A 23,935-nucleotide genomic window follows, 5' to 3' on the forward strand; every position below is an offset into this window, starting at 1 on the left:
TGTATGTCACAAACCACCAACGCTGATCAGAAGCAATATCAAATTATCAATTGCAAATTGTATGGAATCCATGGCAAAAATTTTCAAATAATTTAGGGTTTATACATAATAATGAAGTCAATGAAATGGGAAAGTACAACATGCTCCGGTATCTATTCTGACCGGATCTAAAACCAGTGCCAAAAAAAAATGATATTCTGTAGCTCCTCCCTCAACCTATTAGTAAGATCAAATTTAGGCGCACATCCCCAATAAGTAACCTCATCTAAGATCCTCACAAAAAATGTGAGCAAATTCAAAAAAAACGAAAATAAACCCTAGAGTCACAATGGAAAAGTAGATTATACACATTTTTCAGATTCACAATTGGGAAAGGCAGAACTGGTGGGAAAAGTAAACCTGATCTCAAAAGGAAACCATAACTTTGTGCACAAAACCCCAGCATAGTTCTCTTCAGCGAGCTGCAACCTATTCTCTGGGCATATGTTTCTGACCTGCAGCTTGGTTTTGGGATTCACCAATCAAACATGGTGAACTTGCAAGTTTCCTTGGCTAATGTTTCTCTTCAACTTTATGGTTGCACGGCGAGGTCTTTAAATGCCTCTAATTTCCCATTTACTGCGATTGAATCTGCACTTTGCCCACCTTCTGAGTGGTTCGCACTTCCATTTTGGTTGTATGCTGAGTTGGGTACTGCAGAGCTACGATTCCCTTCAAAGTACGTAGAGTAAGGGAAGTACTCAGCACATCGCTCTTTCCATCCTACAAAAGAATTAAAGAATTATAGGAGCCCATATCTTGAACCAGATGAACATATTACTGATTTGCACATTCTTAAATTGGATGAAGACATGTAAAAAGCTATACAAAATCCCAGCAGTCTTCACAGTTCCCTAAAGGCCTTTTTTCCCCAAACAAAAAATGTGTCGTCTTTGCAACATGGATTACTACCCAGAAGGAAGAAAATCACTAAGAAAACAAGCACAGGTAGCATATTTTGCCAACAGCAAATGGAAACTAGAGCGACATGAACTGGAGCAATCCAAGACACCACCTATACTGTTATCTCCAATTTTGTGAGAAGTAACCCAGCTTTTAATATACAAACATAAATAGGCTAAAATATGCCAACAAACACCAATGAACAACTGCTTTTAACATTCTGTTGAATATAAAAAGAACAGAAATAGACTCTAGCTATTTTACTTACTCAGAGCAGCCTCAGGGTCAACAATTATTGTTTCAAGGAGTTTGTTGACAGTAATGCAATCTTTGAGTTTCCACTCTTTGACAGGTCCAAGTGCTCCACTTCTGATTTGATGCATGCAGACATTTAAGAACAATCACTCTTACAGACATGTAAACCAATTTACAATTTTCGAAGGCAAATTAGAAGTAGGAAATGGAACAGGGCATTACTTGGGCACCATATTGTTGGTTGACTCTTCAATTAATTTAATAGCCTCAGATTTCTTTTCTGGTTCCATAGTATATAGCATTTCTGCAACTGCAGCTCTATGCATCAAGGAATCTGCAGAAAAAACAAAACACAAAAACAACAGAAGACATAAGGAAAACGAATGCTTATGATTTTTTCTTTACAGTGATAATCCTAAAAGTCACCTTGATGTTTCTCCAAGAAATTCTTGTTTGCCTCAATTAAAGACTTCCCTTGTAATTGACTAGATAAAAAAAAAAGATGTTTGGTAAGTGAAATTAAAATTGTCAAACACATACAGGAGCATGAGAGAGAGAGCGCAAAGTGCACATTAAAAGAGAACCTGATCAATGGGCGCTCTGCTTCCAACACACTCCAAATGAGTTTCTCATTATCAGTCACAGGAGCAGGCATGGAGCCAACTTTATGGAAGAATTTAACCTGCAATACATGAAATCTTACAATAGGGCCAACAGAAAGATCACAACATACACACCCACACACAAACAAGCAAGCAGACACTAAACAAATAAAAATACCAAGGAGCGATGCGAATCTGGGTGTTCAGCATTCAACCTCAGAAGCTGCTTCAAAGCCTATAGTTGAGAAAAAAATTTAATTAAAAAAAAAACCGTGATAAATCAAAAGAAAGTTTAACTATAACAAACGTCTGTAAAATCTTGCGAAGTGATTTAACTAACGTCTGTAAAATCTTGCGAAGTGATTTAACTAACAAACATGAAATTCCATTTCTGACAGACTGCTCTTTGTTAGAGACGAAAAAGTAACATGTACAAATTCTAAATTCCTTTTGTTGTTGTTTCTGACAGATGTCTTCGGTATCAATATTTGTGACAAATCTTTGCTTCAACTCTTTGAACCAATAAACAAAATGGGAGTGCTTCAAGGAAATCAAACTTAATGAGAAACATCTCACTCAACATTTGAACAAATTTTTACCTGAAAGGCAAGCAAAATCTTCTGCTTTCTCATATTTACTTCAAAAGAAAGCAAGTGTGTCAGCAAGGACTCGGGCGAGTTCTTCTGAAGCAGCTTCAAGTACTTTGTAGCTTCTAACATCGGATCCTCAACCTGAGTAAATATGTAACAACGTAAGAGAGACAGGATAATGCCATTTACTCTCTGCCCGTACAGCAGTTAGAAACGTGAAGCAAAGGGGTAAGAAGCAATCGGGAATAGAAAAAATAACCTGCAACAACTTCTCCCCATGTGGATCTGGATCAACAGGCTTTACATGTCGTTTCCCAGACTTAGATACACCACTCACACTAGATTCTTCATTTTTTCCCTCTGCCTCCTAAAAGAAAGCTAAACATTAGAATGGGGAAAAAATGCTAACAACCCCAAGGAACACAAACAAAATACAATACTTTCTTAGCTCGTGCTTCTGCCTTTCTCTGCTTTTGCCTCATTTTCTTTTTTTGAGAAGGGAGCAACTTAGACATCTCATCATCTTCTTCAGAGGTAGATTTCAAAGGAGAATCATACAGCTTCAAATAGCATCTGCAAGTCAAATACAACCATAAGTATGAGTGTGGGTCAATATTTAAAGAACCACATATAGCTTTATTGCAAAGTGACAAACATAACACAATATTATTTGGATGCAGTTGTGAAAACTGGACAGATTAATTATCCTCTTTCACCTAAAATTTTTCTAGGGGCCCCTTGATGGAATAGAAGCCCCCTCTGATGTCATTAAAAATAAAAGATAATAAGACTATTTGTGATAACGGAATCAAAAGAACAATGTTCAGTCAGGCCTTCTTTCCACTTTTGAAGCAACTTATGCGATAATCAGTAATGCAACAACACAACCACTTTTACAGCCAACAATATATATACAAAATCCTCAAGAGTTTACCTAATTTGAGAACGCGTTCAATGAAACAAGAAATCAAGGAATACAAGTCACAAACTAATGTTAAAAAGTATAACAATAATAATAATAAACTCACAAACTCCAAAAGTATCTATACTCATTACAACTTACTTCACAGTTCTAATGAAAATACTTCACCTGATTGCACCAACTGCTGCTTTGTGAAAATATGCATGTGAATGCAACCGATCTTGAAATCTAAGCATTTCTACATAGGCACGTAGAGTCATTTTCCTTAAGCAATAAGAATGGAAGTCAAACTGATCTTCTGTAATATCAGCATAGTGCTTCTCCACGGCTAAAAATTTTTTCAGAGCTCGTCCAAGATCACCTTGGCGATAATAACTCTCACCAGAAGCAAGTTCATACCTTCAAAAGGACAATATAAAACATTAAGCATTCCTCACCAAAAATGATATTTCATGAAAGCAGTAAACAAACTCGATGCACACCACATGCACTGCATATCATGAAGGTTGTTGTGCTGATCACCATCTTTTGTGAACAATACAGCAGTTTTTTCTGCCAAAGGAACCTAACAAAGGAGGAAAAAAGCATGTAGAAACACAATCAGTACAGGGAAGAAATAGAGAAGAAAGCAACACAAATCAAAAACTAATTTCACATTAAAAATGCATAGAAAGTGTGCCCGCCTATATAGTTTTCTTTGTTTTGGTCTAAGTATGGCATTACTTGTTTTGTTTTAGGTGGTTTGGTTCGGATGGACCCCTTGTCCACCTCCTTTTGCAATGTGTTCCCTCTTTCTATGAAGTTTTTTTTCTATTAAAAAATAACAAAGTAAGAAAAGGAGATTAAAACCTGATCAGCCTGCAACATACGCTTAACACAGTCACTGTTTATATAGCGATCTGCAAGATCCATACATCTAGCTTCATCTGCCAATGCAGCAGCAGCAGGCAAATCACCAGCATGCTTCAAAACCCGGCTCTGCGAACATAACACATGTGAGAACTATTTTTTTGGTACAAAATGAAAGCTTTCCAACAATCCATGTATAACATCATTCAGTTTAAATAATCCACTGTTTTTTTTGTATAATTAACATAGAGAGAAAAACATAATTACCCAAGGATGCTAATTTGGATAATTAAAACTGACATTAATGCAAAATATAAATTAAAAAATTACAACCTAAGGAAGAAAATTTAGACAGTCTGCATAAGGCCTTGCTTGTGGACTTCCAATATGGTGGGGGAAAGATTTTTATTTAATGCATTCCAACAAACCATATAGGAAAATACCAGAATACAGCACTTATTGTTTGACCTTTCGATAATGACGCTGTCAGAAGTTATCAAGGCTTCCATTATCTCAGTACCAGGTTCTTACATGTTACAATGAATCTCATTTGCGCACCACTTTAATAATTTAATTGAAAATTCAAAAAGAAAAATATATATATGCTTATGTACTAATTCCCATTGCTTATATGCATTACTTTAATAAACAATATCAATCTAGACATCTCTATGGTTTGAACACATTGTTATATTTCTCAAGAGAAAATATAGAATAGCAACACTTCAGGAAACTAATTATTTAAAGCCATTGAAAGTGAAATCAGAAGAGTGCATAAACAGCACAAGCTGATAAACTTAGTAATATGTATCAAACCAACCTTGGCCGAGTATAAATCAATCACAGTTGGAGTGTGCTCCATGGCCTCGTCAATTTTAGATAAAGCGATGTCATATTGGCCTCGTCTATCATAATGCTGCATCAGCACAGAATCCATTAGTACATGTGAATTCAAATAAATAAGGATGGAAGGTGTAGAAGCACCAAAGAAAAATAAAAATAAAAACCATAAAGTCGAAGAATAACAGTCAACCTGAGCCAACAAAAACAAGGCCCACAAAAGTGTTGAAGGGGGCTCCTTCTCAGCCCTGCATTCAAGATTAAAAACAACAGCACATAAATATAAATAAATACAAAAAGAATTCAAAGGCACAAATACAACTAAATTCATGAAATATTTTAGATAGTGTTGGTTATAATTTTTCTTTTAGGAAAGGATAAATAAGAGATGGGAAAACTAAAACAAAAAAACAAAAACAAAAACAAAAAAAACAAAAAAAAAAACCCTGGATCACTAAAAGTAGAGAATTGGAACGAAAAGGTATCTCATTTATGATCGAGTGATCCCGTATCACAGTTTGTTAGGGTAATATGGTATTCATTGTATTGTGATAACTATGGTCTACTACCCATGTAATATGCGCAACTGACTGGTCAGGCACAGAGTTCAAATAGTATCCTCTTAGCACATGTAAAAGCCTTGCCAGTAGAGACAGAAAAACACCTCAAGAAAGGATGGCCCAAAAATACATAATGTTCATTGCATAACTCCTATCTTTCCAACAAGTGAAGCGAAAACTAAATCAGTTTCCAAATCTATACATTTAGAAAGCCAACATCCCTTTGGTCTCTAAATTTATCATTCTTTAGAACTGGTATGCGGTTACCCTGAGCTTTCAAAATATAATTTCTGATATGCATTCTAACCAAAGCATAACTCTTCAAGCTTATTCTTCTCAAATCATAATGGAACAAGTAAAGAAAAAAGTGGCCATCTAATATGGGTGGAGTGCATGTGGGACCAGTATTAAAAAGAGAACACCGAAAAGAAACATATGTAATTCCATTTAGCTAAACTTGCATGAGAATTTTTTGACTGGTTTTCATTCTTTATTCTGCACAAGGCATCATTGGCACATAGGGAAGCATCAACACGTACTGGTTTTATATCACACATAATTTTTTACAATCGTATATTACCTCCCAGGGTATCGGCCAGTCGTCCTAATTGAATGTTCCAACTCAAGAATAAGCTGTTCCAGAATGTCTGCCTGGACAAGAGTTTCCAAAGTAAAATTTTCAAAACCCAATGAGTTAATGATTCCACAAAAAATACCATTCAGTTTCATAACCTCCACAAACAAATCCAAACAATAATACCAAATCATTAATAAGGATGATAAGAATTACCTTTCCAGGGTGATCATACAAAGGAGAAAGATCGGAGAATAATGAAGGAACTCCCTAGAAGCATCAACAAGATCAGTCAATTTAAGTTGAACACCAAAAATTAGGCAGACTGATAAGAATTGTATGCAAATGAACCCTAAATACCTTGGTAAGGAGGGGCCTGATATAATTATCTGCTGCTTCTCGAAACTTGTCACCTTGTAAAAAATCAAGTGGTATTCTCTGATGGAAGGGAAGGGAAACCAAAGAAAAGTTATAAAATATACTATGAAATCTTCAGCATGCATCTTTGACTAACAACAAAAACAGCAGCAGCAGCAAAGATGATAAAGTCCCCTTATCCTCTTATGTAGTAAACTATAATATCCTTCCCAACCAAGAAGGTACCAATGGAGGTCGCATCAAACATCAAACTGATTGTTCATCTCTCTTTGCCATGAGAACGAAACAATAAATAAACGCTATTATGACCTTCCACATTTTCCAACGTAAAAAGGTACTTAGAACACATGATACCATTGCATCACCAAAAAGAAACTCTAAAATAATTCTTAACAACAGCAAAAAAGTTCCCTTGGTTCTTTTCTAGATATCCCAATTTCCAGCAATACAACAAAATGAAGATGCAAAAACACTACTTTCTACATTGCAAAAAGCATCACAGAACAAGGTTTCTGTCAGAGTTCAGAATCACCTGATAATCTAGAGTGCTATTATTGCCCAAAAGAATGAGCAACTTTAATAAATGATAATCACTAACATACTTTAGAGGTGACAGAGAGAATGAAGAATAATATGCAAAGGATAAATGCTGGACATAAGTTATATACCACATGAATCTGGGACACCCTCAATAAAACTATAAACATAAATAGATGGAAAATGTTACCTTAACAGCAGACGACCAACTGTATTTCTGCCCAAGTGATTTGTATAAGGCATCTAACTGTTCAACTTCATCAGGTGAATACTGGGCATTCTCGGCATACAGCCCAAGACATTTTTGCAGGCCTTGATAATATCTGAGCATTGAAAAGGCAACTACAATAAACTCACCTTAAACAATAAGGGAATGCGTGCATGCACGCACAAATGAGAGAGAGAGAGAGTGTGTGCGCGCGCGCACGCATGTGGGACAGAGAGAGAGAGAGAGATTACATAATACATGGTAATACTAAACTTAGTGTACAAAATTAAACAAGTTAAAAGCAGAAAAGATGAACACAATCATGAGATGACCAAGGTCACAACCCATTGATTCTCTTAATCAATAAAGCTTTAGTCCTAGGATAGCATATGATCAACAATATTATTGTCCAAAAACAATGAAGAAAATCCAACCACCGTTCTCTATAATCTCAACTCAAATTAAGCACATCTCCATTCCCTCAAAAAAATTCTTGCAGATCTTCCAATTTTTTTAAAAATAATTTAGAAACCATCTCTGTAAACGTTTTGTAAACACAGAAAGTGAAAAAAGAAAATTACCTATAATTGTCAGGATTCATGGAAAGCAATATCCTATACAATTCAGCACCTTCTTCCAGGTGATCAAGCTTCACCAAAAGAGAAACTTCTTGTTCTTTATAATCTAACTTATCAACCTACAAAAAGCATCAACAAAGAATGGTAAGTACCATAGGATCCTAATAGTCAAAGCATAAAGTTCAACAGCCATATTGACCAGAAAATTGAAATACACACTTACAATTTTTGTCTCTTTCTTGTGCAATTCCTCAAGAGCTCTCTCAATTAAGTTACATTCCTCTAACAATGAAATCTACAGACATTAATATGCAACAACCATCAAAAACTTATGAGGTAGCTACTAAAAAATAACATTAATTTGCATCAACTAACAATTAAAAAGGTCTCGTACCATAACAAGTTAATGGAGTCATGACTGAAAGAATTATAAAGAACTAGGGATGATTATGTAAAAGGAGATAAGCCAAATTTTCGGTTATTCCTATCTTGAGCAATGGCACCATTTCCCACAACAAAAAAAAGTTTTGTAAATCACTGTACAAAGCCATATCATAAAGATTTACTTTTAAAAATGATAATTAAAATGTTATGGCTATTATTAAACAAATCATTTTAATGGCACTGTCACCGGTGAACAGAAAGTACTTCAGATAAAAGTATTTTTACTTTTGGTATACTACCACAGTACTGATGAAAACTTGATCTAGCAAATCCAGCTTCCCCAACTTTATCTTCCAATTTCAGCCTTTTAAGTTCTGTTGATTCTTCCCATGGCATATCCAAACTTCTAAATATATTCATGGGTTAATCATTTTATTAATTCCTGAACTTAGACCTAATTTGCATTTGAATCCCTCAATTTCCAAAATCGTTCCCGTGGTCCTTCAACTTCAGTTTCATTAAGGACAAATGGTCCTGCCGTTAATTTTGTTAAATTTTCTGTTAAATGCAGGGGCAAAATGGTATTTTATTAAATTGATTAAAATATGAATAAAAATTTAAAAACTAAAAAATTAAAATTAAACTCTCTCTCCCCAAAAACTTGATTTTTCTTTTTTCTTTTTCTTTTTTTTGTTGGTTTTTTATTTGATTTTCTTTTAGTGTTATTTTAAAGATGATTTTTTTATTCATTTTTTTTGTTTTAATATAAAAATACCATTTTGCCCCTGCATTTAACAGAAAAAGTTAACAAAATTGACGGCAGGACCATTTTTCCTAACGAAAGTGAAGTTAAAGGACCACGGGAACGATTTTGGAAATTGAGGGACTCAAATGCAAATCGGGTCTAAGTTCAAGGACCAATAAAACGATTAACCCTATATTCATCACATATATCTAACATAAACTATACAATTGAGACAAAAAAAAACTACTTTTGCGAATTACTTAAAGACCTCCGAAGAAACAATTTATTTCAAACCAAGCAACTCGTTAGTTCCAACATGTTTGACAGTATGAAGCCTAAATAAAAGTCATAAATGAATACATGCAAGTGTATGTTTTCTAGACTAGAACAGTAACCTATTAGGAACTCGGCAAAAGTGTCCAATAAGTGCAAGGGGTATCTGAACAAAAGCGTTATATTAAAGGGCAAGGCTCCTCTCTATTTGTATAAGAAATGGGGAAGTACAAGTATTTGATCCAGACTGTTTCCCTGTACTGGAAGCAGAACCCCAATGGGTCCCAGATGGTTCCAGATTATACAGGCGTTCTCCATTTTGTACTGCAAATGGAGAGGAGTTGAGCTTACATGAAAAACATCAATGAAAAATACCTTATATAAAAGCATCTCCCCATGCTCACAGCGTTCATTATCTGGAGGATAATCATCTTCTAGTGTCCCTTCATATGCTTCGAGAATTTCAACTGCTTTTAAAGCACTAATAGATAACAAGAACATTCATTTAGCGTAGTACTCGTTACAGAATTTAACAAATCAAAGGTTAGATCGTACTTTGCATTTAAATGCTGGGCAACAGCAAAGCCAATCCAATTCATGCGATGATTTGGTTTTAAAGTCAGAAGTTGTTGTCTTGTCTCAACAAAACCAGTCAAATCCCGCATTTGAGCCTGACACATGATTGGTAAATGCGTCAGTAGCTGATTGAAATTTGTTTATAAATAAATTAAGTATAAAAGTTTGTATGGATCACAATAGAAAAGAAAGAAATGTAACAAAAGCATCATAACCATAGCAACAAAACAAGTGAAACTAGTGCAAAGTGTACATGAACAGGGAAAAAAAAACCCCAGGATGACTTGAGAGTCAAAGGAATATCCATAACTTCAACACCCTGGTCCTGAAAAACTTTTGAAGCTGTTGTTGACCTGTAAGGTGGACTCATCCTATATAGGTGAAACAGGTGGGAAAGATTTACTGCAATTTCATACTTCAAATAGATTATTATACAGAAGTGTTGACCAGATGCCTCATACACTACCAGAACACTAACGTTAGCTATCAGAATTTTCTTATATCAATTCCTTTTTCTGCAAGTCTGATAGACCCCAGGCAAAATATCATCTACTATTAAAATAAATACATAAATATTTTATTACATTTCTATGTATATTATATATTTTACATAAATAATTAACAGTACCTATAATAAATAAATTAGAAACTAGTTAACAAAACATTTCATATTATGACGTTGTAGGGCAGTCAGAAGATAGAATAACGTGGTTCCATGGACCACCTTACAGTGTCGTAAACTCCTAATAGCTAGAAAATAAAAATGCAATTTACATAAGTCCAAATGAGCCTATCATTACCGCCCACTTTCTAAACAAGTGTGCCATATTTCAAACGACCAGGATCTGCAGTCTATATAACATAGAGGTGAATCCCCAGCACTTCAACTTAGTTCTTAATGAAATGTAGCACAAAATCTTTTTGGTGGTAGAGACCAGAGACCCATAAGAAAGATGGATTTGATTTTAAGCACAAGGTAGGAATAGGCAATGGCAGATAGCCAAATTCAACATACTGCGAACCATCTCCCAATAGTTGCCAAACAGATGTGTGCTGTTTAGCCATTTCCAATGTTGACTTCCATTTGCAACCCATTATTGATGTCAAAAATGTATAACCTCTAGTTATGCATTTCCCTTTCTCCTCACATACGCCAATGTGTCCAAATCTCATCCAAGTTATACCAAGTTTAATTCACAACTTTAGTTACAGGCCTGTTAGAGCAATGAGGTATCAAGATTTGGAGACTTTCTCTTATAAGCTATCTCAAACATAAAGTCACTCTTTATATATAATCTTTTAATTCTTCATAAGTCAGACTTTATGATATCCTCCAAAAAGTACTGTGACAAATGACATCACAACTCAATGACTCTAAATAAACATAAAATGGTATGCATGCTGGTAGAAAAAGCCCTTGAACCCTGTCAATTTTCCAGACAAGCATAAACATCCAATACGGGTTACCACACGGGCTAACAGTAAATATTAGCATTAGCATACCAAGACACTCTTAATACATAACATTTCATTTTCAAACCATACAAGAAGCCATGTTGCAATTGATAGATTGCAAAATGTGAAGTCATTTGACAATGTCAGACACTAATAAATCACAAATGTCATGTTTACCTTTTTCTTAGGCAAGACTACTGTCTTCTTGTGCGCAAATTTATAAGAATTATTCAACAGATATTTACTTGGTTACAAGCTTTAAGTGGCATCTAACGCATACCTGTAAGAGTGACAGGTCACGTAATATTTCAATATTGTCTGGATCTATCCTCAGCGCATTTCTGTAGCATTTTATGGCCTCCCTGTATTCTCTGTCTGACCGATAAAGTAGACCATAAACATGCCAGCAAACATGACTTTTGAGGTCATTCTGGGAAAACAAAGACAAAAAAGTAAGCCAGACAAATCACAAAGCCTTAGCAATTATCTTGGAAACAAAACTAAAATATCAAAAGAGTTAAAACAACATCCTGACTTTTAATCCAATCCTGACAAGTTCATATGCTTCGGATTTGCGGTCCATGCAATTTAATGTCAACCCCTTCATCGACAAAGTTTCTGCAAAGGTCACAAGATTTACATTCAAGATGACTAAGCAGTCTACCATAAACAAAAACAGCAAATAAAATCAACTACCAACTCAAAAAACACCATAAGTAGCATATCACAAGGAAACCACAGCAAATTGGGGGAAAAGAAACAAGGAAACTTGTGGGTGGACAAGTAAAGTATCATAGCCCCAATAAAAACAAAACATATCAAATAAAAGCACCCTAAACCCATCACCATCTCCAATATCTTCAGCTTCATGGGCCGTGCTACACATTCATAAAGATTACTACTAACTAATAATATCTTTTGACAAGGCAGACAACAGCATCATCACTTAAATTACACATTTCACGTCAGAGGAATCCTACACAATGGATAACCTAACAAATGACATCAATACCCACAAGATGATGGTGACAACGACTATATCACCAGGATCATGGTTTCAGTATCAAAGTCTTAATTTTCAGAGAAGTGCTAATTATCTTTGTCTAAATGTAAGTGTTTGTACATATGAGATAGATAATAGAGCATTTCGAGTGGTGAAGCAATCATATTTTGAGCTCAAGAGCTTCTACCATCCCACACTTTCATTTAAGTTGTACTGGTTCTCTATCTTTCCAGAACAGTACTCTGTCATATCACTTGTTCTACCAGATTTGCCCCTTTTTCAGAATTTACAAAAAAAACTCCCATGAAGAATCTCATGCCCTCTTCTTCCTTTAAAATATGCTTTTTAGAAGGGAAAAATGGAAGGTTGGAATCATGGAAATGAGTGGAAGAGGGATACACAACCCCTTCAGGCCCACACGTTTGTAAGAATTGGGGGAATATGTGTGGGTGCCTGCGCTCGTGAGAGAGTGGCGAAACCAAAACAAAAAATCTCCTTACGGTTTAAATATATAGAAAAACGGAAACCTCTAGGATATCTCTCCCTCCTCTTATCTTATCCTTCCACTCTACCGAACGAATCAAGGCATGAAAATTCCACCCTCCCTCATGTTCCATCCCACCTAGCAATCATAGTATTAAGCTTCTATGCATGCTCACATGCTTTGTATCTTTTATTGTGTAGTTAAACAAAGAAAACATTAAACAAGTCAACGAAAATGTCCAAATACGACATGCATCTACTACAGATGAAACTGAGCCAGAATATTCAGTGGGGTACATAAAGCATTTTCAGTAGACAATCAGAGTTTCATATAAATTTTATGTAAATTGAGTGTATTTGAATAATAACATTAAATCAAAGGAATTGGCCTGGTCAGAAAAGCAAAGTCAACATCAAAATTCACTTGGGCCAAAAGCTAAGCACTTCTAAATTAAACATTGCATTTAGTAAAGGCTATAAGCATACCTCCATGGTCTGGAAACTTTTTCAATATGGCATCTGCTGCCTTCAGTCCCTTCTTATATTGTTTAGTTTCATATGATTTCTGCCATGATGTAAACAAGAAAAAACAGGTTTGAATTAGTTGTAGCAAAAAGATTTCTGACACTAATAATTTGTGATAAGTACATTAGAAGAGATACAGATCATATTGCCAATTACTATCACCATATTAATATAATAATAGAGTAAACCAACAAGACACGGCATATTTCAACTAGAAAAGTCAAACAGCTCAATTAAAAATAATCTCTGGTAATAACTTGGATACTAAATCTCATCAATGCACCCAGCAAAAGAAATTTACTTAGAATTTTTTTGATGTATTTCTTTCTTCTACCAAGGCAGCTCATTTGATGAAAAAGAAAAAAGGTAAAACTTTAAGAGGATTGTTTGATACAGTCAACAATACTATCTCAGAAGTTAACTGTCTGCAATGTAGTCATGGTAGTGTCAACCTGAGTTAAAGTTACAATAAAATGCTTGCAATCCAAATTATGAATCCGGCATCAGAATCAGCACCATATAAATTAGACATATTGTTATTAAACCAATTTCAACTCAACGAACAACCAATGTCAACTCAACGAACAACCAATTTCGACTCAACGAACAACCAATTTCAACTCAACGAACAACCAATTTCAACTCAACGAACAAGGGCATCACATAGCTTTGAAGTGTACACTGTACAACTCTCAATAAGCTTAAGAATGCACTACCATAGCACAACAAATTACCAGAAAAAGGAGTGTGTTCAAATTAGCTTCTCTTACTAATTTTTGTGTACATAATAATCCCTACCCAGTTCAAAATTTCACTTCTCAATCACTTTCTTCTGCTCAAACACTAAATCATAATAACCGATGCAGTACCAAAGTTTAAACCTTTACACTCACTAAAACCAAAGAAAACAAACACAACTTAAACTGTTATGCTTCCTTATCGATAAAACCAAAAAATTCACTAAGGTAACGAAATTACAGAATACCCAGTAGACTTGACCATTCATTTTGTTTAAAATCCCCAACATCAATCACAAAGAGCCCCAATTACTACACTTTACTAGTTCTCTAATTTCTGAGCAAAAGAGAAAGAAGTATACAATCAAAGCATAGAATCGGACACAAAATCTAGGGTTTTGCTTCTTTTTACTTTTCCGTGATTGTGTTAGTGAGAATAAGTTATCTAACTTGGATCCTAGTGATTATCAGTAAGAGAAAGAGAGGAATCGGAGCTTACGACGATGAGCTTGAAGAGGTTGGCCTCTTTGGGGGGGAGTGAGGCACCCATTGTTGAAGAGAAAGAGAGAGAGTTTCAAGTCCAAGAGCGCTTGAAGAGGTCTCCGAGAGTGTGTTTTTGTGGTGAAGAGCTGCGTTCGGAGAGAGAGGAGAAAATGGTGGCGTTTATCTGCTGCAACCCTACTGTGAAGGAGAAAAGCAAAGAGAGAGAATATAATAAGACCTCGAAGTTCTTGGGATTTTTCCTTTTTTTTTTTTTCTTTTTTTTTTGGGTAAGAGAGGTTTAGGAGTTTCTATGACCGCGTGTGAAGTGAAGACTATGTTTTGTAACTTTTTTTTTTTCTCTGGAGAGGTTATTATTATTATTTTTTGGTAGAGGGCTAGAGAGGATTATTTTGCCTTTGTTTTTTCTCTTTTTTTCTTTTTTGTCTTTTCGTTTTTTTTTACTTTTCCTTTTCATTCTTTCTTCTAATTAGGGGTGAGCACAATGTCGGGTCACCCGACCCAATTTAACCCTACGCACCCCTACATAGAAAAATGTATATGAGTTTTAAAAATGAAGTTGTTAAGTCACATACATACACTATCAAACTATGCACATCAATGAAATTCTTCTATCAAAAGATTGATAAATGGATGACAAAAGATATTAATACAAAAAACTTGTAAAATCACAAAAGACAAAGAACTGAAACATGGTCACATTTGACATAGCTCATAATTTAAAGTTTGTCATCAATGCATTTTCATACAATATGGTAGATTGTTTTGAAATTGTCATGTTTAATTTTTGGGTTAATGACCTAAATGGTCCTTCAATTATTGCTCCATTATTATTTTGGTCCACCAACTAAAATTTTCAATTCAAACGTCCTTAAACTTTTTATTTTGTACCAAGATGGTTCATCCGTCAAAGTCGGTGTATTATTCCGTGAAATCGAGGGACAAAATCGTATTTTTAGGTGAGTATCCTCCTCTCAAAGGGTTATTGATCCCAACGGTCCCTCAACTATTGCTCCAGTATCATTTTAGTCCACCAACTAAAAGTTTCATTTGAACCGTCCTTCAACTTTATTTATTTATTTATTTTTTTGTATCAAGGAAACTACTATAAAACTTAGAAAATTTTAAAAAATTGAATCTCACTAGCCACATGGCTTTTTTTTTTTTTTTGTGAGACTGGCCTAACAATTAATAATAAAAAAATTCTCTATTGTTTAAATTAATAAAATCATATATATATATATATATACATATATATAATAACAAATTTTTTAAAAGAGCAAACAATAATTAAAAATTAAAGGAAACTATTATAGGAACTTGTACCTAATTTTAAAATTGAAAAAATTGAATCTCACCACCAACATGGCTTTTTTTTTAATGACATGGACTTAAAAAGTAATAGGGTAAATTACTCAAATGGTCCTCAAACTTATACCTTATTTACATTTTGGTCCCTCAACTAAATTATTCGTTCAAATGGTCTATCAACTCTATATTATTCGCTCCAGTGGTCCTACTGTCTAATTTTCTGTTAGATTTAACCTAATTTTAGGGTAAATAATGACCAATTTGCCCTCATATTTAACGGAAATATTGACAGAATGTAACGGCATGACCAATGGAGCGAATAATATAGAGCTGATGGACCATTTGAACGAATAATTTAATTGAGGGACCAAAATGTACATCGAGTATAAGTTTGAGAACCATTTGAGTAATTTACCCAAAAGTAATATTTTTTTCTCTATTGTTTAAATTAATTAAAAATTTTAAAATCAGATAAATACAAAAATAAATAACAATAAAATTGACGGACTTTGACGGTAGGACCATCTTAATACCAAAAAAAAAAAAAAAAAAGGGGAAGGACGGTTTAAATGAAAATTTTAGTTTGTTGACCAAAATGATACTGGAGCAATAGTTGAGGGTCCATTTTAGTCATACCCTTCGATAGGGCTTCTCAAAAAGTCGCATATACCCTTCAAAACTCAGTCACGTGGCCATTGCGTGATCAGAAGTAACGGAATTTGTCACGAATGGACCATCTTGGTACAAAATAAAAAATTTAAGGACGTTTGAATTGAAAATTTTAGTTGGTGGACCAAAATGATAATGGAGCAATAATTGGGGGACCATTTAGGTCATTAACCCTTAATTTTTTTATTTTTTTAATGAACCGTCATATTTAATATTTGTGTTTGAATCCCAATATAGTTACATATAATTTGATAAGTAGAATATATAAAATTTAAAACAAAATTAAAAAGAAAAAAACTAAACCTTTAATAGTTTAATTTGAATCCCAAAATGTTGAAACCGATCGACCCTACCCAATTACAAAAGATGTCGGGGTGATTTGTGTTGGCCCAATTATGAGAAGGTATTGAACTCAAGAAATCATAAATTGCTTTGTATGGGTTGAGTTACGGGGTGGGACCAAAATGTACCCAACCCAGCCTTGTACCGAACCCTACTTCTAATTAATGTACAAAGTATTCCTTTTGAATTTTTTAAAAATACTAAAATATCATACCATTTTTATACAAGTGAAATTGGGACACGAAGTTATGCATGTCAACCCACATGATGAAAAATGTCGAGATAAAGTTTGGATCAATCTGCCAAGAGACAATTTATAAACGAATCACTTCCAAGTAAATCCATCAAGTCCCAATTCCGTTTACAATCCGAGACATTTAATACATTTAACTTTATTTGTCTATTTTTATAGAGTTAAAAATTATGTTTAGCATTACATTTATGGTTTTTAAATAAAAATTGTGTATTATGATAAGTTTTTTTTAATACAAATATGGATGACAATAAATATTTAATCAATTAGTTTATGATTTGGAGGGTTGATTGTGAAGTCTTCAACAATATTGTTTCTTCTTCTTTTTTCCCTTCATCAGAAACATAGAAATTGACTTTGTAAACTTGAAGAAGCGGTTACAAAATAATAACTAAACCTAAGGAGCTTAATAATATGTCTTAAAACTAAGCCCTACTCTCTGTCCACTTCCTAAGAGCAACTCCACCCATTTGCCCTTAGCCATGGCAAGGGGGGAGCTAGGGCAGCCACTATTCACGTGAATAGTGGTTGCCTTTGCAAATAGTATTTTGTGTTTCCACCCATTGCCATGGCTAAGGGCAATTACTATTCATTTTTTTGTTTTTCCCCCCTATTTTTTAATGAAAATAATTGATTTGGATAATATTTTCAGATAAGATTTCCGGGTTCCTACGTGTCAAGACAATTCATAATCAGATTAAATTTCCGGATAAGATTTTTGGATTCAAATTTCGGATGAATTTCAAAATTCAAATTTCAGATAAATTTTTGGGTTCAAATTTCGAATGAATTTCAAATTTCAAATTTCATACAAATTAGGGTTCAAATTTCGGATGAATTTCAAATTTGAGATAAGATTTTCATCCAATCAAATCAAGCCACGTGACATGTCTATCTTGCCAAAATTTTCTATAAAACCAGAAGCTCATCTCATACCTCTCACACCACATCTTTCTATATTTTCATTTCTCAGAGTTTAGAATTCATACTTCATTCATTCTCAATGGAAGATTTTAGGAGATGCTTGGAGAGGCAAGAGCGAGAAACAAATGAGAGAAACCGTAGAGTAGATGAAATCAATGAGTTGCAGAGACAAGTCGACGAACAAGTTCTCATAGGAGTGGCTTTGCAAGATGAAAAGAACCAAGGTCGCCGCCGTGGTTCACAAGTCAGCCGCCGCCGGAATGTGGAAAGACATAGGCATTCTCGGGGTAAGAATCTTTTGGAAGATTATTTTATCCCAACTTCTTTGTACTCTGATGTTGATTTCGAAGGCGATTTAGAATGCAACCTCATTTGTTTAATAAAGTCATGCATGATATTTGCAATTATGATGCATACTTTGTTCAAAAGTGTGATGCTACTGGGGTTTTGGGGCTTCTTCCGGAGCAAAAACTTACAGCTGTTATACGAATGTTGGCGTATGGAGCATCTGCTGATCAGGTGGATGAGATTGCCCGGATGGGGAAGTCCACTAAGTTGGAGGCTTGGGTAAGATTTTGTCAATCAGTTGAAACTCTGTACACTAGGGACTACCTGCGTAGACCTACTCCCAGGGACCTCCAACGACTTCTACAAAAAGCCGAAGCTCGAGGATTTTCAGGAATGATTGGTTGCATCGACTGCATGCACTGGCAATGGAAGCATTGCCCAACTGCCTGGCAAGGTGATTACGGAAATAGAAAAGGCAAAAAAAGTATCATCCTTGAAGCCGTTGCTGGCTTCGACACATGGGTTTGGCATGCCTTCTTTGAAGTTGCAGGATCCCAAAATGACCTCAACGTGCTGGGTCAATCCCCGGTCTTCAACGATGTATTGAGAGACCAGGGCCCCAATATCACCTATCAAGTCAACAATACAGTGTACCAGACGGGGTATTATCTAGCTGACGGCATCTACCCGAGGTGGACCATTTTTGTCAAATCCATTCCGAATCCCCGATCCCAGAAGCAAAAATTATTTGCTACCTATCAAGAGGGATACAGGAAAGATGCCGAAAGGTGTTTTGGCATCCTTCAAGCTCGGTGGTTGATTATTTGAGGTGCGGCCCGTATGTTTGATAAGGAGATCCCCATAAGCATTATGATGACTTACATCATCCTCCATAATATGATTGTGGAGGATGAGTATGATTATGATGCTTTAGAGGTCTACGAACCGGATCCAATGAACACGGCCTTGACACGGATTTATGAAAGGCCCATGGTGAGGGATGGTCATTTGATGACCCGAATGATAGATCGATATACAGAGATGCAATCTTCGTATATTCATGAAATGCATCAAGTTCACTTGATAGAGCATCTATGGGCGGTGAAAGGCAATGAAGATGAATGATGGAGCATAGATGCTGTGGTTATGTTTTATTTAGTTATGGTTAGGTTGTGTTGTATTTTTATTTATTATGGTTTGGTTGTGGTTTGTTATTATTATTGTGCCTTGTTTGTAGTTTTTTTTATTTTTTATTTTGTTTTGTTTAAAGTATGGAATATGTTGAATAAAAAGGTAATTTATTGAATGCTTTGTTTATTAAATAACGAAATGTAATACAAGTCATAACGAATTACTACTACTAAAATAAAATACTTGAATTACAACAACTTTAATAGAAAACATGAAAAATACAAATACATAAAAGGTATGCTAACTAATTTAATGGTTTCCATCATTTAACCAATCCGTGTTGCTAGGCCCATTATCCAGGAAAAGTCTTCTTCTCATAACATCCCTTCGTTTTAGCTTCCAAAATTGTTTTGTTTCAGGGGACATATGACTTGTATTGTAATAACCCAAACCTAAAATTCATAATTAACGAATATTTTATTTTGCGAAAAGACAATTTTGCCCTCCGAATATTTTATTAAGAACAAGGTGACTTTTTGATCGAGAAGGAATTTGACAATTCCACTTGCGCCATTGCGTAGAGCATGGTGAAATAAGTTCATAGACACGTAGTGGGCCCGAATCGGAGTTGTAACGAGAAAGTTATGGTCAAAAGAGTCTCAGTGGCACAACCGTAAATATTTAGAAGTTGAAATTATAAAAACAGCTCAGCCTTTCTCTCTCCTCCCTCGAGCTCTCTCTCTCTCTCTCCGCGACTACTCACCTTCTCCACCTTGTATCTCTGGCCACCGGTCACGGCTATGGACGGGGCAGGTACCAAAACGACCGGGACGACGTCCCCTTCCTTTCCCGACCCTTCCCCGCCGACGGCATGGCCTGTGCTGGCCCGAAAATGCAGAAAACGGCCGGGATGTCATCGAAACTTCACAGCCGCCGATCTCCCTCCTCCGGCTACCATTTTCGTCAACCCAGGTATGGATCTTGAACCTCTCGAGCTGTTCTAGCTGCCTGTTGGGTAGGGATAGATCGATTCGTAGTGTAGCTATTGGATTTTTGATCTTGCAGTTTCAGCCGATTTTCAGCCTCCGTTTTCGGCCACTTCTTGCCACTTTTTGGGGTAGGTCGAAGAACAAAAGTTGCTCCAAATATGGTGTTTTACCTAGGGTAGGAGTTTGGAGCCGTGGTTTGAAGTTTTTCCGGCGAGGCGAAATCGCTTTAGACACCCATCGCTGCCAGCGCGTGCTGCGGCGCGTGGGTGAGGATGGTGCAGTGGCACTGTGTCTTGTTGCGATCCTCAGGTCGTCACGAGCGTGTGGGATTTTGCGGATCTCGATTTGGATACCGTTTGAGCCCCGAACGGATTTTCCATATTGTGCGATTTCCGGGTTCAATATTGCTGAACCGTTGGATCGCGCTCAATTTCGGATATCTTGTTCCAGATAATTTCAGAATCGTGTAGGATTCGACGGATTGTGAATCGGAGTTTCGGATACTCCGAAATCGTGAAACCCTGGGGCTAGCGTTTGGAAATTTTATGATTTCACAATCGTGGTCAATCCGATCGTCAGTTTCAGACCAAACTTGCAGGACATGGTTCCTTAAACATTAGAAACTTAAAGGAACTCTAAGATTGGTCATTGGAGGACGTGGACCCACGGGGTTCCATATCGACCAATATGGAAGTTTATCGCTTAATGAAATCTCAAGTCTTTTTAGACGATTTTAAACATCTGAAATGCCTAAGTGGGCAGATAAATGACTTTAAAGTTAGTGCACGCACTTTTAGAAGTCGGGGGTCAGGATTTTACTTAAAAACTTATACCGAGCAATTTTATTAATAAAATATTCATGATGGTTTACCCAGGCACCCGGGACCAGGCAGGCCCGCGTGAGAGACCTTCACGAAGTCTAGCCAGCTCGGACCAGGAGTGAGTGGACTTTCTTCCATAAATGATTTTATATAAATAAGTTTTTATAAATGAGTTTATATGAATGAATTTCATTATTTGATCTTGAATAAGTTTTATTGAATGTTTTCCCAGCATGATTTGTACAGTAAAATATCTTTATTTCTATGCTGCTTAGTTGAACATGCTAAAAAGTTATAGAAAGCAGAGTTTGAGACTTTTATCAGATAAAATAGCAGCACGGCTTCATAAAAGAACAAAATTTAGTTATTTATCAGGTTTTTCAAAAATATTTTAGTTTAAACCACTATGTGCCCAACTATGGTTATTACCCTCAGTTATTCAGATGTCTACGGACATCCAGTTTACCCTCAGTTTTGTCAGTGCACTTGACATTTGCCTCACGAGTTTCGGGGACGCTCGGACCGTGAGTGCTAGGATTTGCGGCTCGGATTGACTTGGTGTCCCGAGACCTGCCAGGATTTGCGGCTCGGATTGACTTGGTGTCCCGAGACCTGCCAGGATTTGCGGCTCGAGTTGACTTTGTGTCACCGAGACCTGCCAGGATTGTGGATCAGGCTGACTACGGTCCCCTGAATCCTGCCAGTTGCGGCTTGGGTTGACTGTGTGTCACCGAGACCTGCCAGCGGATCAGGCTGACTATGGTCCCCTGAATCCTTCCAGTTTGCGGCTCGGATAGACTTTGTGTCGCCGAGACCTGCCAGGGGAATTGACGGAATTACAGGGGTACATCCGAGTGGTGGCTTTAATTGATTGTAGTGCTTTTATGCAAGGTTTGAGTACATTGCTTTTATGCAAGGTTTGAGTACATTGCTTTTATGAAAATTTGATTACAGTGTTTTATGCAAGTTTGGATTTCAGTGCTTTCACGCAAGTTTTATTGCTCTTGAATACGATTGCATATGTTTATATAAATATGTACCTGCATTGGTTTTTATATGCTTCAAATGTAGCTTAGATATCTAGTTTTACTCAACTATATTTTACAATGGGGGTTAGTATATTCTTAGGATATTTTATGAACCTTTATTTTTGTCCACTCACATTTTCAAATGTTTTGCGCCCTCAGGCTGTAGCGTGCACAGGAAAACCACCACCGGGCCATCTTGCCTTTTACGCCATGTCGTTACAAGTGTAGGTTTATAAACAGATTGACTTATCTGTATACTATTAGAACTGCTCTTCTATTTGCCCTAGATGGAGAATTGAACTGAGTATTGTATCTTAAGTATGCTGGCTGTTGGTTGTATGGATATTTGTGCTCGTTTTGACAGGTGTAAGTTTTTGGATTGAACGAAATATAGGGGAGACTCTGCCAAAATTTCGGTAGGAGTCAAGGTTAAAATTTCAAGTAGAAGGGCAAATAGGTCGTTTGTGCCCGACATTCGCCAAGTGTCGGACACGCACAGGGTTCGACTCAAATTCCAAAGCGGAATTTGGTTCAGGTCCTGTCATGTATCCATCGCCATGGTTTCCTTGTCGATATCTTTTTTGCGCAAATACTCCATTTCTCGTGCATACTCAGCTTGAAGGGCCAACTCGTTATCTTGGCGTTTTTGCTCCATTTCAATTCTTATGCCGTTTTGCCTTGCAATTTCCTCCAAAAATTTTGAATTATTATTGCTTGAATTACCCGATTTCTTTGCCTTCGCGGCCTTTCGGCCAATGGGCCTCGGCTCCTTTTCGATGGGTGAGTCTTGACTCATAGGAGAATCGAGAGGTGAATCCGATGTCATTGAATCACGGAGTGGCGTCTCGTTTAACACAACGGCGGGACCCGTCGGAATAATTATGAAGCGTTTGCAATATTTCACCACCTCCCAACATTCATGATGGTTGAAACTTTTTTTGCCACCCCCGGTTGCACCGAACCACATTTGTGCTTGAATCATCTATTTAACAAAAAAAATGGAAATGCAATAAATATTTAAAATATATTGGATATGCAAGTAACAAAAAAAAAATAATGGAAATGCAATTAACCTTACAAATAAATTAGAAGTGCAAGAAAATTAAGAAACAAGTGGAAATGCAAGAAATATTAACAACATATTGAAAATGCAAGAAATATTAACAAAATATTGAAAATGCAAGAAATATGAACAAAATATTTAAAATGCAAGAAATATTAACAAAATATTTATAATGCAAGAAATATGAACAAAATATTTAAAATGCAAGAAATATTAACAACATATTGATATTGCAAGAAATATGAACAAAATATTTAAAATGCAAGAAATATTAACAAAATATTGAAAATGCAAGCAATATTAACAAAATATATATATTAGGAGATTAAACTTAATTAAACAAAAATTATAAAATACTTACCTCGTTAGTACGATTTTCCCCGCTTTTATAGTTGTCCATCGCTTTTGCTAGGATATCTCTCCATTTTCCCAACTCTTTATTGAGAATTTTCCACCTACTGGATAATGTCATCTCCGTACGAGTAGACCCCGGAATTTTTTCACAACATTCGACATGAATTTTTTTCCACATATGAAAAAATTTCATCTCATTGCCAAACACGGGACAATGACAAATTTGGAGCCAAGCCTCACACAAG

General features: G+C 35.9%; 1 protein-coding gene across 1 annotated transcript; it reads right to left on the minus strand.

The window, feature by feature from the left end:
* Positions 1-29: 29 nt before the first annotated feature.
* Positions 30-14,823, minus strand: LOC117620647 (N-terminal acetyltransferase A complex auxiliary subunit NAA15). The gene is made up of 26 exons (XM_034350781.1): positions 14,516-14,823; positions 13,241-13,319; positions 11,804-11,886; positions 11,549-11,698; positions 9,793-9,908; positions 9,613-9,718; positions 8,059-8,130; positions 7,839-7,954; positions 7,240-7,372; positions 6,495-6,572; positions 6,351-6,404; positions 6,141-6,211; positions 5,194-5,248; positions 4,981-5,076; positions 4,161-4,289; positions 3,794-3,876; positions 3,480-3,710; positions 2,830-2,962; positions 2,649-2,756; positions 2,399-2,530; positions 1,978-2,034; positions 1,782-1,879; positions 1,624-1,682; positions 1,420-1,531; positions 1,211-1,311; positions 30-762 (listed from the first exon to the last, which is right to left on the minus strand). Exons 1-26 carry the CDS (start codon positions 14,564-14,566, stop codon positions 572-574), a joined length of 2,694 nt encoding a protein of 897 aa, XP_034206672.1. The 5' UTR covers positions 14,567-14,823; the 3' UTR covers positions 30-571.
* Between the last annotated feature and the right edge of the window lie 9,112 nt (positions 14,824-23,935).

This window comes from Prunus dulcis, chromosome 3 (genome assembly GCF_902201215.1).
Source record: "Prunus dulcis chromosome 3, ALMONDv2, whole genome shotgun sequence".
Classification (NCBI taxonomy): Eukaryota; Viridiplantae; Streptophyta; class Magnoliopsida; order Rosales; family Rosaceae; genus Prunus; species Prunus dulcis.